This window comes from Pyrgilauda ruficollis, unplaced genomic scaffold (genome assembly GCF_017590135.1).
Source record: "Pyrgilauda ruficollis isolate IOZ18807 unplaced genomic scaffold, ASM1759013v1 scaffold892, whole genome shotgun sequence".
In the NCBI taxonomy this organism is placed as follows: Eukaryota; Metazoa; Chordata; class Aves; order Passeriformes; family Passeridae; genus Pyrgilauda; species Pyrgilauda ruficollis.
Window position 1 is genome coordinate 1 of NW_024530955.1, and position 13306 is coordinate 13306.

The 13306-nt window shown below is 68.9% G+C and overlaps 2 protein-coding genes across 2 annotated transcripts; one reads left to right on the forward strand and one right to left on the reverse strand.

The window, feature by feature from the left end:
* Positions 1-6: 6 nt before the first annotated feature.
* LOC121364748 (protein mono-ADP-ribosyltransferase PARP10-like) lies at positions 7-7043 on the forward strand. The gene is made up of 8 exons (XM_041488257.1): positions 7-149; positions 1235-1767; positions 3213-3425; positions 3504-3645; positions 3774-4688; positions 4760-4893; positions 4963-5140; positions 6450-7043. Exons 2-8 carry the CDS (start codon positions 1618-1620, stop codon positions 6755-6757), a joined length of 2040 nt encoding a protein of 679 aa, XP_041344191.1. The 5' UTR covers positions 7-149; positions 1235-1617; the 3' UTR covers positions 6758-7043.
* A 430-nt stretch (positions 7044-7473) lies between these two features.
* Positions 7474-13066, reverse strand: LOC121364749 (collagen alpha-1(III) chain-like; the record flags this gene model as incomplete). Its single annotated transcript, XM_041488258.1, has 8 exons — positions 7474-7483; positions 7986-8858; positions 10055-10184; positions 10457-10910; positions 11091-11277; positions 11423-11609; positions 11864-11996; positions 12176-13066. Coding segments are annotated over 8 exons (2865 nt in total), but the record flags the coding sequence as incomplete, so codon positions are not given.
* Positions 13067-13306: the final 240 nt, after the last annotated feature.

Below are 13306 nucleotides of genomic sequence, written 5' to 3' on the forward strand. Positions count from 1 at the left end.
GGTGCTGGTGCGGGCGGCGGGGCCGGCGCTGAGCCGCGACCTGCTCGAGCTCTACTTCGAGAACCGGCGCAGCGGCGGCGGCCGCGTGAGCGACGTGCGGCCGCTGCCAGCGGGGCGCGGGGCCGTCGTCACCTTCCAGGAGGCAGCGGGTGAGCCAGGGTGCCAGGGGGCATGGGAATGGGGTGCCAAGGGGGGCACGGTGCCCTCGGTGTGGGAATGGGGTGCTAAAGGTGGGCACGGTGCCCTCGATTGGGAATGGGATGCCGAGGTGGGCACGGTGCCCTCGATGTGGGAATGGGGTGCCAAGGTGGGCATGGTGCCATCAGTGTGGGAATGGGGTGCCGAGGTGGACACAGTGCTATTTGTTCAGGAACAGGGTGATCATGGGGGAATGGGAATGGGGTGCCAAGGTGGGCACGGTGCCATCAGTGTGGGAATGGGGTGGTGAGGTGGGCACGGTGCCCTCTGTGTGAGAATGGGGTGGTAAAGGTGGGCACAGTGCCCTTGGTGCAGGAACAGGGTGGTGAGGTGGGCATGGTGTCATTTGCACAGGAACAGGTGATCACGGATGCATGGGAATGAGGTGCCAAGGTGGGCACGGTGCCCTTAGTGTGGGAATGGGGTGGTGAGCTGGGCACGATGCCTTCAGTGTGGGAATGGGGTGCCAAGGTGGGCATGGTGCCATTTGCACAGGAACAGGGTGATCACGGATGGAGTGGGGTGCCAAGGTGGGCACAGTGCTATTTGTTCAGGAACAGGGTGATCATGGGGGTGTGGGAATGGGGTGCCAAGGTGGGCACGGTGCCCTTGGTGCAGGAACAGGCTGATCATGGGGGAATGGGAGTGGGGTGCCAAGGTGGGCACAGTGCCCTCAATGTGGGAATGGGATGCCGAGGTGGGCACGGTGCCCTCAATGTGGGAATGGGATGCCGAGGTGGGCACGGTGCCCTCGATGTGGAATGGGGTGATGAGGTGGGCACGGTGCCATTTGCACAGGAACAGGGTGATCACAAATGCCTGGGAATGGGGTGCCAAGGTGGGCACGGTGCCATTTGCACAGGAACAGGGTGATCATCGGAGCATGGGAGTGGGGTGCCAAGGTGGGCACGGTGCCCTCAGTGTGGGAATGGGGTGCCAAGGTGGGCACGGTGCCATTTGCACAGGAACAAGGTGATCCTGGGAGCACAGGGAGCCACTCTGGGCCACCGGCTGCCCGTCCCTTTGTCCCCCACAGCCGCGGAGCGGGTGCTGCAGAGGCCACACCGGCTGCAGGACACGGTGCTGGAGCTCGTGCCCCACTTTCCCTTCCTGGAGCAGCTGGAGGCCAGCACGGCCGTGCCCCCGGACGGGGTCCCACCTCCGGACGTGGAGCCCCTGCTGCTCAGGGAGCCCTCGCTGGGCACAGATTGCCCGCTGCACTCGGAGCCATCCTCAGAGCGCACCGCGGCACACACGGACCCTGCGCCGGACGCAGCGCCGGCAGCACCAACACCACACCCGGGGCCGGGACGGCCGCCAGCCGCCTTCCCCAGCGGGGACAAGGACACCGAGGGGTTCCGGGCCGTGCCGAGCCAGGCCCAGCTCCCCGGGCCTGTGTCGGTGGTGGTGCCGGAGCCGATGTTGGCGGTGCCGGCGCAGGACGAGTCGCTGGTGCCGGCGGAGCCGGGAGCTGTGCGGTACCTGCAGCAGCACTACCAGGACGTGCTCAGCAGCGTCCCCGAAGTGTCCCTGCTGCCCCTGGAGGGAGGGGACGTCTCTGGGTTCCGGGTGAGCTGCTGGCAGCGGTGGGAGAACTCACAGAAAGACCAGGTTGGAAGAGACCTTAAAGGTCATCGAGTCCAGGGGTGCAGGCAGGTGCAGGCAGGTGTGGGGAGATGCAGGCAGCGGTGCAGGAAGGTGTGGGCAGGTGCAGGCAGGTGCAGGCAGGTGTGGGGAGATGCAGGCAGCGGTGCAGGAAGGTGTGGGCAGGTGCAGGCAGGTGCAGGCAGGTGTGGGGAGATGCAGGCAGCGGTGCAGGAAGGTGTGGGCAGGTGCAGGCAGGTGCAGGCAGGTGTGGGGAGATGCAGGCAGCGGTGCAGGAAGGTGTGGGCAGGTGCAGGCAGGTGCAGGCAGGTGTGGGGAGATGCAGGCAGCGGTGCAGGAAGGTGTGGGCAGGTGCAGGCAGGTGCAGGCAGGTGTGGGGAGATGCAGGCAGCGGTGCAGGAAGGTGTGGGCAGGTGCAGGCAGGTGCAGGCAGGTGTGGGGAGATGCAGGCAGCGGTGCAGGAAGGTGTGGGCAGGTGCAGGCAGGTGCAGGCAGGTGTGGGGAGATGCAGGCAGCGGTGCAGGAAGGTGTGGGCAGGTGCAGGCAGGTGCAGGCAGGTGTGGGGAGATGCAGGCAGCGGTGCAGGAAGGTGTGGGCAGGTGCAGGCAGGTGCAGGCAGGTGTGGGGAGATGCAGGCAGCGGTGCAGGAAGGTGTGGGCAGGTGCAGGCAGGTGCAGGCAGGTGTGGGGAGATGCAGGCAGCGGTGCAGGAAGGTGTGGGCAGGTGCAGGCAGGTGCAGGCAGGTGTGGGGAGATGCAGGCAGCGGTGCAGGAAGGTGTGGGCAGGTGCAGGCAGGTGCAGGCAGGTGTGGGGAGATGCAGGCAGCGGTGCAGGAAGGTGTGGGCAGGTGCAGGCAGGTGCAGGCAGGTGTGGGGAGATGCAGGCAGCGGTGCAGGAAGGTGTGGGCAGGTGCAGGCAGGTGCAGGCAGGTGTGGGGAGATGCAGGCAGCGGTGCAGGAAGGTGTGGGCAGGTGCAGGCAGGTGCAGGCAGGTGTGGGGAGATGCAGGCAGCGGTGCAGGAAGGTGTGGGCAGGTGCAGGAGAGTGTGGGCAGGTGCAGGAAGGTGTGGGCAGGGGTGTGGGCAGGTGCGGGCAGGTGCAGGCAGCAGTGCAGGCAGGTGTGGGCAGGTACAGACAGGTGCAGGCAGCAGTGTGGGCAGGTGCAGGAAGGTGTGGGCAGGGGTGTGGGCAGGTGCGGGCAGGTGCAGGCAGCAGTGCAGGCAGGTGTGGGGAGGTACAAGCAGGCATGCGGGCAGGGGTCTCTGCTGCACTCCCACCTCCCCGTGCTCACGGCACATCCTGGTGCCAGCGGCTGCCGGCCCCGTGGTGCTGCCCACACCGCCTGCAGGTGAGTGGGGAGCTGAGCAGGTGCGGTGCCCAGGTGCTGACCGTTTGCCCATCTGCTGACAGGTGAGTGGGGAGCCGGGCCAGTGCCAGGCCGTGGCGGATTTCCTGCAGAGCCTGCTGGACTCGGTGGCCTCGCACCCCACAACCCTGCGCTTCCCCGGCGTTGCCCGCTTCCTGTGGGACCCGGCTGGGCAGAGCCTCCTCCAGCAGCTGGAGAGCCGCTTCCAGTGCGTCATCCAGCTGGACGGTGAACCCTGGAGCCCTCCAGATGCCCAGGTGCAGCCTCGTGGGGAGGGGTCTGGCAAGTGGGTGCCTGTTGTGCCAGAGTGATGCCACCCCTTGATCCCCACACAGCTGGAGCTGGAGGAGCTGCTGCCCCCAAACACCCACCAGGAGCCCCAGTCACACTCCTGGCACGGGGACCTTCCTGAGGGTAACAACGCCGCTGCTGATGGCGATGGTGACGGTGGTGACGAAGGCTTTCGTTCCAGCGCAGGTGAGGGGCGAGGGTGCCACTTTGGTGCCCGCTCTCCGGGTGCTGCAGCGGGACGAGGGGGCCACGGGTGCCGGTCCTCCCCCAGGACGTGTTGGGGCCTCGTGGCTGACACCCCGCTGCTCCTGCAGAGCTGATCAGGGAGGTGCTGGCAGCGCTGCGCCCGCGCGACGCCGACGACCGCGGCAGCCCCGACCCGTGGCCTGGCGCTGTCCCCGGCGACGAGCGCAACCCCGACGCTGCGTTCATCTCTGCGGCCGGCGGGGAGGGTGCCAGGGAGCTGCTGTCGGACACCGGCGCGGAGGAGGAGGAGGAGGTGCAGATGGCCCTGCCCATCCAGTACTCCATGGACCACGCGAGGGACGAGCAGGAGGAGCTGGCGCGCGCCACCGCTCTGTCCCTGCGCTCCTACAGCCGGGAGCAGGAGCAGGAGCAGGCCGAGGAGGACGCCAGGCTCCTGGCCGCGCTGGAAGCCTCGCTGGAGGAGGCGCTGCTGGCGGCAGACGCGGCGCAGGTGACGGTGTTCGGCTCCTTCGAGCGGGACATGTCGCAGGTGGCGCAGGAGCTGCGGCGGGCGCTGGCCGGGCGGCAGCGGGCGCAGGAGTTGGCGAGCCAGCGGCTGCGGGCCCTGCCGGCCGCCGGCCGCTGCGCGCTGGCTCTGCTGCGGTGCCGGCACGCCGTGCAGCTCAGCCTGAGCGGTGACACCGCCACGCTGCGCGGCTTCGCCGACTACACGGCCCCTGCCGCCCGAGACCTCGCGTGGCTGCTCCACCGCCTGCCGCCGTCGTCAGGGCACGCTGCCACCGCTGCCACCACGCATTGGGTGCGCTGGGATCCCTCTGGCACCGCTGTCCCCTACGCGCCCGAGGCAGCGGCGCTGCTGGAGCAGGCCTGGTTGCGCCAGGAGCGCCGGCTGGATCTGGTGCTGGATGGGCGGCCCTTCACCGTGGATTTGGAGCGCATGGAGGAGTTGGACATCGGCAGCGCCCGCGCCGCGCCCGTCTGCCGCAGCCGGCCCCCGCTGGACAGCACCTTCTTCCCGCTCGGTGCGCGTGGGTGCCGTGGGGCCGGCCGTGCCCCTCGCAGCGCCCACGCTCACCGGGGCTTTGCCCGGCAGGGCCGGAGGTGGCTGGGCTGGAGGAGGAGGTGCGGCTGATGGCGCTGGCTGAGGACTCGGAGGAGTTCGCCGACACGGTGCGCCATTTCTGCGGCACTCTGGAGGAGCTGCAGGGCCAGATCAGCGTCGTGCAGGTGGGGCCGGGCGTGGGGGACCCCCAGGGTGTCCCCGTGGCAGAGCGGTGACGCGGCGGTGCCCAGCAGGTGCAGAAGCTGATCCACCCAGTGCTGTACAAGCAGTACCAGCTGAAGAAGGGCAGCGTGAAGCGTGCCTGCGCCGCCGGCACCGCCGTGGAGCGCGTCCTCTTCCACGGCACCACCAAGGCCTCCAGCTGCGAGATCTGCCTGCACGGCTTCAACCGCAGCTTCTGCGGGAAGAACGGTGAGCGCCGGACAGGTGTGGGGTGACCACGTGGTGCCCTTGGTGTGGGAACAGGGTGCCATCAGCATAGGAGCAGCGTGCCAACGTGGGAACGGTGCCGTCGGCACGGAAACGGGGCACTGGGGGGGGGGCGTGGTGTCCATGTGGGCCTGGGGCTGACAGCTTGGGAACAGGGCACTGGGTGCCATTGGCATGGGAATGGGGTGCCAAGGTGGGCATGGTGCTCTCGGTGTGGAGTGGGGTGGTGAGGTGGGCATGGTGCTCTCTGTGTGGGAATGGGGTGGTGAGGTGGGCATGGTCCCCACGGTGTGGAATGGGATGGTGAGGTGGGCACGGTGGCATTTGCGCAGGAACAGGGTGGTCATGGGGGCATGGGAATGGGGTGCCAAGGTGGGCACGGTGCCCTTGGTGTGGAATGGGGTGCTGAGGTGGGCACAATGCCCTTGGTGTGGAATGGGATGGTGAGGTGGGCACGGTGCCATTTGCACGGGAACAGACTGATCACAGCTGGATGGGAATGGGGTGCCGAGGTGGGCACGGTGCCCTCAGTGTGGGAATGGGATAGTGAGGTGGGCACAGTGCCATTTGCACAAGAACAGGGTGATCATGGGTGGATGGGAATGGGGTGCCAAGGTGGGCACAGTGCCCTTGGTGTGGGAACAGAGTCGTGTGGTGGGCGCAGTGCTGTTGGTGTGGAATGGGGTGCCAAGGTGGGCATGGTGCCTTTTGCACATGAATAGGGTAATCATGGGTGGATGGGAATGGGGTGCCAAGGTGGGCACAGTGCCCTTGGTGTGGAATGGGGTGGTGAGGTGGGCACAGTGGCATTTGCACAGGAACAGGGTGATCATGGGTGGATGGGAATGGGGTGCCAAGGTGGGCACGGTGCCCTTGGTGTGGGAATGGGATGGTTAGGTGGGCACGGTGGCATTTGCACAGGAACAGGGTGATCATGGGTACATGGGAATGGGATGCCAAGGTGGGCACGGTGACCTTGGTGTGGAATGGGGTGCCAAGGTGGGCACGGTGCCCTCAGTGTGGAATGGGATGCCAAGATGGGCACGGTACCCTCGGTGTGGAATGGGATAGTTGGGTGGGCACGGTGGCATTTGCACAAGAACACGGTGATCACGGGTGGATGGGAATGGGGTGCCATGGTGGGCACGGTGCCCTCGGTGTGGAATGGGGTGCCGAGGTGGGCACGGCGCCCTCGGTGTGGAATGGGGTCCCGACGTGTGCCCGGGGTGCCGATGTGCTCCCGGTGCCGCGGGCACACCCCCCGTGCCCCGGCTGATGCCCGTCCCCGCAGCCACGCTCTACGGCCGCGGCGTTTACTTCGCGGCGCGCGCGGCGATCTCGGCGCGGGACCGCTACTCCCCGCCCGGCGCCGACGGCGCCAAGTTCATCTTCATGGCCAAGGTGCTGACCGGAGAGTTCGCGGCCGGGCGGCGGGGGCTGCGGGCACCCCCTCTCCGGGAGGGCTCCGGGGTGCCCCAGCGCTACCACAGCGTGGTGGATGACCCGCGGCAGCCCGACATCTTCGTCATCTTCAACGACACCCAGGCCTACCCCCAGTACCTCATCACCTGCCGCAGCCGCCGCGGGGGCCCCCTCTGAGCCCTCGGAGCCCCCCGGCAGTGGCTCTGCTTCGTGGACCCCTTTTTATCCTCCCGGCGTCCCCTGGCACTGGTGCCAAAGCGGGGGTTGCGGTGTCCAGGGGCTCGAGGTGTGCAGGGATGTTCCTGGCCTGCCCAGGAGCTCAGAGTGGGGGGATCCTCACTTGGGGAGGTGCCAGGGCACCCTCGTGCCAGGGCAGGAGGTGGACAGGAGGACTTTGGGTCACCCGTGTGACACCAGTGAAATAAAACTTGGAATAAAACTTCAAATAAAATTTGGAATAAATTGGAGCCTTTCGCGTGGCTGGGATTGAGGGAGGACTGGGAGAGGGGAGGGGAAGTTCCCGTCCCAGCTGGGAGCATTGGAATAGGGGGAATGTCCCAGACCCGACTGGGGTCACTGGGATTGGGATGGATGGGGCCCCAGTCCCAACTGGGATCACTGGGATTGGGATGGATGGGGTCTCAGACCCAACTGGGATCACTGGGATTGAGATGTATGGGGTCTCAGTCCCAACTGGGAGCACTGGGATTGGGATGGATGGGGTCTCAGTCCCAACAGGGATCACTGGGATTGGGATGGATGGGGTCTCAGTCCCAACTGGGATCACTGGGATTGGGATGGATGGGGTCCCAGACCCAACTGGGATCACTGGGATTGGGATGGATGGGGTCTCAGACCCAACTGGGATCACTGGGATTGGGATGGATGGGGTCTCAGTCCCAACTGGGATTGGGATGGATGGGGTCCCAGACCCAACTGGGAGCACTGGGGAGCTGGGGTCAGGCAGGAACCCGGCTGTGTGTGGGTGCTGTGTCCCCCTGTGAGGTGGCTGTGCTGGGTGGTGGCTCTGGGCCACCCCAGGGCTGGAGCTGGCCACTCCTGCACCTCTCCCTACCTGCTCCCCACCTGTTTCTTGCTTCCTGCCTACCTGCATCGTGCTCCCTTCTTCCTCCCTGCTCCCCACCTGCTTCCTGCCTCCTCCCTTCCTGCATCCATCCTGCTCCCCACCTGCTCCCTGCCTCCTCCCTACCTGCATCCTGCTCCCTGCCTGTTCCTCTGTCCCGCTGCACCCCGAGCTGTGCTGGGGGCGACCCGGTGCCCACCCTGTGGGTGTGGGCAGAGCCCCCGCCGTGGGCAGTGCTGCCCACCGGGTGAGACCCTCCAGCAGACAGCGGCGGGGGGAGGGAGGGGTGCCCAGCGTCCCCTCCGTGCCCTTGTTTGTTGCCCACTGAGATGCCCAGGTGACAGGTAGGCGAGCACAGGGCTGGGGGTCTCGGTGACCCCCGCGCCCCTTTGGGGGCCGCACACGGAGCGGGCACGGGTGTGACACCAGCGGCCCCGGCCCCGCGGGCGCGGGCGGGTCCCGGGCAGGGTGCGGTGGCACCGCGCCGGCGTGTGCCAGCCCCGCTGACGTGTGCCAGCGCTGGGATCCCGCCGGGCATCGTGCCAGCCGTGCCAGCCCCGCGCACGTGGCGCCAGCCCCGCTCCCCGGGGAGCGCCGGCGGATGGAGGTGAGAGCCCAGAGGGTCGGGGGTGCAGGAGGGGTCCCGGCAGCACGCCCACCCCCTCTGCAGAGTCCGGTGCCCCGCGCCCCGCGGGTGCCCCGAGCGAGGAGTGCCCGGTGCTGCCGGTGCCAAGCGTGCCGGACCTTTGTCCCCTGACGCCGAGGGGCCCGCGGGGCCCAGCGCCGCTGAAAAAGGGCTCTTTGTCCGGCTCTGGCCGGGGGATTCGCTCCCTGCGCCCGTGCCGGCACCGGCACATGACCGCGGCGACAGCGGCGGCGCCAGCACCGGATCCGGACGGACGGAACGAGCGGCAGCCCCGGTACGGCCGCGGGGAGAGCGGGTGGGGGGTCTGAGCCTTGGCCCCCTCACGGCAGGTACCACGCTGGGGACAGAGTGTCCGGGAGAGGGTCCCGACCTCGGCGCTGCCGGTGCCACCTTGCTCCGCCCCGGTGTCGGCTCCCGGGGGCTCCTCACGCCTCCCCGGTGCGGGGTCCTCGGTGGTCTCTGCGCCCCGAGGGGTGGGCGCGGTTGTGCTGGGGTTGCCGGGGTCAGTTTGGCACGCGATGGCCCCGATGGGGCTGGGGGTCGGGGGGCTGTGCCACGACACAGGATGTGGTGGGGGGCACCGGGGGTCTTTGAAGCCCCCGAGACCCGCCCCCCCCAGTGCGTGTGTGTGTGCACAGGTGTGTTCCTGTGCCGTGCACACTGCGGGGCTTGCCTGCAGCCTGCCGGGGCCGGGCACGCCCGTGTCCACCCGTGTCCCCCCGTGTCCCCCCGTGTCCACCCCACCCCGGTGTGCTCACGCACTGCGGGGCTGCACACACGCCTGTTCTCCGCTCCAGCTCCCTTTCCCGTACCGGCTCCGGTTCCGGGCACCAGCTCTGGTTCCCACTGGCTCCAGCTCCTGTTCCCAGCTCCTGTTCCTGTTCCCAGCTCCTGTTGCTGTTCCCAGCTCCTGTTCTTGGTTCCAGCTCCTGTTCCTGTTCCCAGCTCTGGTTCCCACTGGCTCCACCTCTTGCTCCTGTTCCCAGCTCCTGTTCCCAGCTCCTGTTCTTGGTTCCAGCTCCTGTTCCTGGTACCAGCTCTGGTTCCCACTGGCTCCAGCTCCTGTTCCCAGCTCCTGTTGCAGTTCCCATCTCCTGTTCCTGTTCCCATCTCCTGTTCTTGGTTCCAGCTCCTGTTCTTGGTTCCAGCTCCTGTTCCTGGTACCAGCTCTGGTTCCCAGTGGCTCCAGCTCCTGTTCCCAGCTCCTGTTGCTGTTCCCAGCTCCTGTTCCTGTTCCCAGCTCCTGTTCCTGTTCCCAGCTCCTGTTCTTGGTTCCAGCTCCTGTTCCTGGTACCAGCTCTGGTTCCTGTTCCCAGCTCCTGTTGCAGTTCCCATCTCCTGTTCTTGGTTCCAGCTCCTGTTCCTGGTACCAGCTCCAGCTCTCGGTACCAGCTCCGGGAGCTGGCAGCAGCTCTGGCTCCCAGCCCCAGCTCAGGATCAAGGCACCGGCCGCCAGCACCGGTGCCCGGCCCCAGCCCCGGTTCCCGGCACTGACCCCAGTCCCCAATCCCATCTCCCCAGCCGGACTCCCGGCTCCCCAGCCTCCCCAGCCGCCAGAGCAGACGTCCTGCCGCAGCGCTGGTGGCTGGAGCCGTGCTCTGTTCTCCGGCCAGAAGAGAGGCTGGTGGCCGGCAGGGTGTGAGCGCCGCGCCGGAGCCGTGCCAGGGCCGTGCCAGGGCCGTGCCAAGGCCGAGCTAGTCCAACCCCTCCGCCACCGCGCTCCCCTGGGCTCTGAATGCGGCACCGCCAGACGCGCCGCTGACGGGCCAGCAGTGTACCGGTGATGCGGCCGTGCCGGGCCGTGCCGGGCCGTGCCGGGCCCACAATTGAGCGCCCAGGCGGGGCGGGCAGAGCCGAGCGGCTGCGGGACTTCCCTGCGGGAGCGCGGGGCGGAACCAGCCTGGCTGGGAGCGCTGGGCGGGGTTCACCCTCCCCACACTGGTTGCAGTGGTGAGGGTTAACCCTCTCGATATTTGGTGTACCGGTCACGGCTACCCTCTCCGGACTGGGTGTACTGGGAGCACTGGTCAGTTAACCCGTGTCTGCTCGGCGTACTGGGAGCACTGGTCAGGGTTAACCCTCTCCATACTGGATGTACTGGGGAGAGTTAATCCTCTCCGGAAGGGGTGTGCAGGGGAGGGTTAACCTTCTCCGTACGCAGTGTACTGGGTGCGCTGGGCACAGTTAACCCGTGCCATGCTGGCTGTACTGGGAGCACTGGCCGGGGTTGGCCCCTGGTTCCGGCTGTACCGGGAGCGCTGGCCGGGGTTGGCCCTTGGTTCTGGCTGTACCGGGAGGCCGGGGTGATGCCGGTGGGTCTGGGGGCGCCGGTGATGTCGGTCACGCCGCGGTCCCAGGGCGCCGGGAGGGCCGGGCGCTGTGATGTCGGTGATGCCGGTGGGTCCCGCTGCCGGGCCCGGTGGTGCCGGGCCCGGTGACTTTCCCGGGTTCGGAGCTTCTGCAAATGGCGCCTCGGCCGCGGCAAACGCCCGGTGCTGCCGGCTCCCCGGGGAACGAGCCCGGGCCGGTGTCAGGGCTGCGGCGGAGCCGGGGCGGAGGTGGGATCGCGGAGGTGCCGGGATCGCGGAGGTGTCGGGATGCTGGGGGCAGGATCACGGAGATGCCGGCAGAGCGGAGGCAGCGGGATGGCGGAGGTGCCGGGATGGCGGGGGCGGGATCACGGAGGTGCCGGGATGATGGAGGCGGGATGGCGGAGGTGCCGGGATGGAGGGGGCAGGATCACGGAGGTGCCGGCATCGCAGAGTCATCCCCGCCGCTACCGGCAGCCTCCGAACCGCTCCCCTGGGAGCACTCGCGGCACCGACCCCGCGGGCCCCCCGAACCCCGCAGCCGCTCCGAACCCCCCTGAGCGCTGCCCCGCTGCCGGTGCGGTCTCGTCTCCCACGCCTTCGCTCCGGCTGTTCTTCCCGTGCGCTCCCCGGCTGCGGCGGCACCGCCACGGGCGAGCTCCCGGTGCCGGACCAGCCATCACCGCTCCCTGCCCATCCCTTCGCCGCGGTGACCCCGTGGGGACCGTGTCCCTAGCGACACCGCCCTGCACGGCTCGGCTCGGCCCCCGCTTCCCCGGGGCTGTCCCGAGTGGTTCCGGTACCTCCGGGCGCTCCGTGATTCCGCCGTGTGCTGCACCGGGCGCTGCCGGTGCTGCGGTCCCGGTGCCCGGTGTGCCTGGCGCCGCATCTCTACCGCAGGAGCCGGGGTCGGCGGTGCCGGGGGTCCCTGAAACGAGAGGGGGGCAGTGGCGATGCCGGGGGTCTTTGGTGCCCCGGTGCCGGGGGTCCCTGAATGAGAGGGAAGGAGATGGAGATGCCGGGGGTCTCTGCTGACGCAGTGCCGGGGGTCCCTGAACTGAGAGGGGGGGCAGTGGCAATGCCGGGGGTCCCTGAAGCGAGAGGGAAGGAGCTGGCGATGCCGGGGGCCCCTGGTGCCCGGTACCGGGGGTCCCTGAAGCGAGAGGGAAGGAGCTGGCGATGCCGGGGGTCCCTGGTGCTCGGTGCCGGGGGTCCTTAGCGTACGAAGGCGATGGTCCCGGTACCGGAGGTCCCTGAAGAGAGAGGGAAGGAGATGGCGATGCCGGGGGTCCCTGGTTCCCGATGCCAGAGGTCCCTGAACCGAGAGGGGGGGGCAGTGATGATGGCGGGGGTCCCTGGTACCCGGTACCGGGGTCCCTGAAGGGAGAAAGAAGGAGATGGCGGTGCCGGGGGTCCCTGGTGCTCGGTGCTGGGGGTCCCTGAAGGGACAAAGAAGGAGGTGGCGATGCCGGGGGTCCCTGGTGCCCGGTGCCGGGGGTCCCTGGGGCCCGGTGCCGGGGGTCCCTGGTGCTCGGTGCCGGGGGTCCCTGGCGTACGAAGGCGATGGTCCCGGTACCGGGGGTCCCTGACGCCGTCCCTCTGTCGCAGGAGCCGGGGTCGGCGGCGATGGCGGAGGAGAGCTCGAGCGGCAGCAGCGGCTCGCCCGGCGCCGGGGACACGCTGCCCTGGAACCTGGGCAAGCACCAGCGCTCCCAGCGAGCCAAGGCGGCCGCGGGCAACGGGACGGTGCTGGACCCCGCCGAGAGAGCCGTCATCCGCATCGCAGGTACGGCCCGGGGCACCGGAACGTGCCCGGGGGTCGGGGTGTCACCGGGGAGCCGGGCCGTGACCGGTGGGCGCGGATTGAGCCGCTGTGGGGTGGGGGTCGGGGTGTGTCCGGGGGTCGGGGTGTGTCCGGGGGTCGGGATGTGTGCGGTGACATGGGTGGCGTGTCGGGGGACGAGCCCCGCGCCGGGCGGTGGGTCCGACGCCGGTGCTGCCCGCGGTGCCCCCGGTGCCTGCGCGTGGCCGAGGGCGCCCCGGTGTCGCGGCGTGGGGAGCAGCGGCCGCGGCCATGCCCTTACATGGGAGCGGGCGCTGCCTGCGGGGGGAGCCCCCCCCGGCCCCACGCCGGGGGTCCCAGCTGTGCCTCTGCCCATCAGGGGGTCTGGCTGCTCCCAGCAGAGTGGCACCCCGGTGTCGGGGTGGTGGGAACGGCCCGCGGTCCCTGCTCGTGCCACCAGCGGTTGTGCCGCCGTGCCGGTGTCCCCCGGCTGAGGGACGCGGGTGCACTTGGGGCTGTCGGGGGCAGCTCGGCGCCTCCGAGCCCGGCAGATCTCAGCGCGGTCCGGGTGCCACCGGCACGCATGGCACACGGTTCGGCAGCTGCTGTCCCTCAGCCGTGCCAGGGCGCCGTGGGGTGGGTTGGTGACACTTGGCTGGTGGCGCTGGACAAGTGGCAGGGGGTCATTGTCACCCTGCTGTCCCAGCGCCCTGGGTGCTGGCAGTGTTCTCTGTCACCGTGCTGTCCCACCTCTCCAGGTGTTCATGGCCCTGGCACAGTGCTGGATGGCTCTGACACGGTGCTGGTGGCCTTGGCACAGTGATGCTGAGTGGCCCTTACACAGTGGTGCTGGTGGCCCTAGCACGGTGCTGGGTGACCCTGGCATGGTGCTGGTGGCCCTGAC

What these genes read in the sequence shown, in the direction of transcription:
- LOC121364748 (XM_041488257.1), top strand. Translation starts at nt 1,618, where the DNA reads ATGTTGGCGGTGCCGGCGCAGGACGAGTCGCTGGTGCCGGCGGAGCCG. An exon ending in GGGACGTCTCTGGGTTCCGG is followed by an intron (nt 1,768 to 3,212) that starts GTGAGCTGCTGG and finishes ATCTGCTGACAG; the next exon opens with GTGAGTGGGGAGCCGGGCCA. An exon ending in AGGCTTTCGTTCCAGCGCAG is followed by an intron (nt 3,646 to 3,773) that starts GTGAGGGGCGAG and finishes CTGCTCCTGCAG; the next exon opens with AGCTGATCAGGGAGGTGCTG.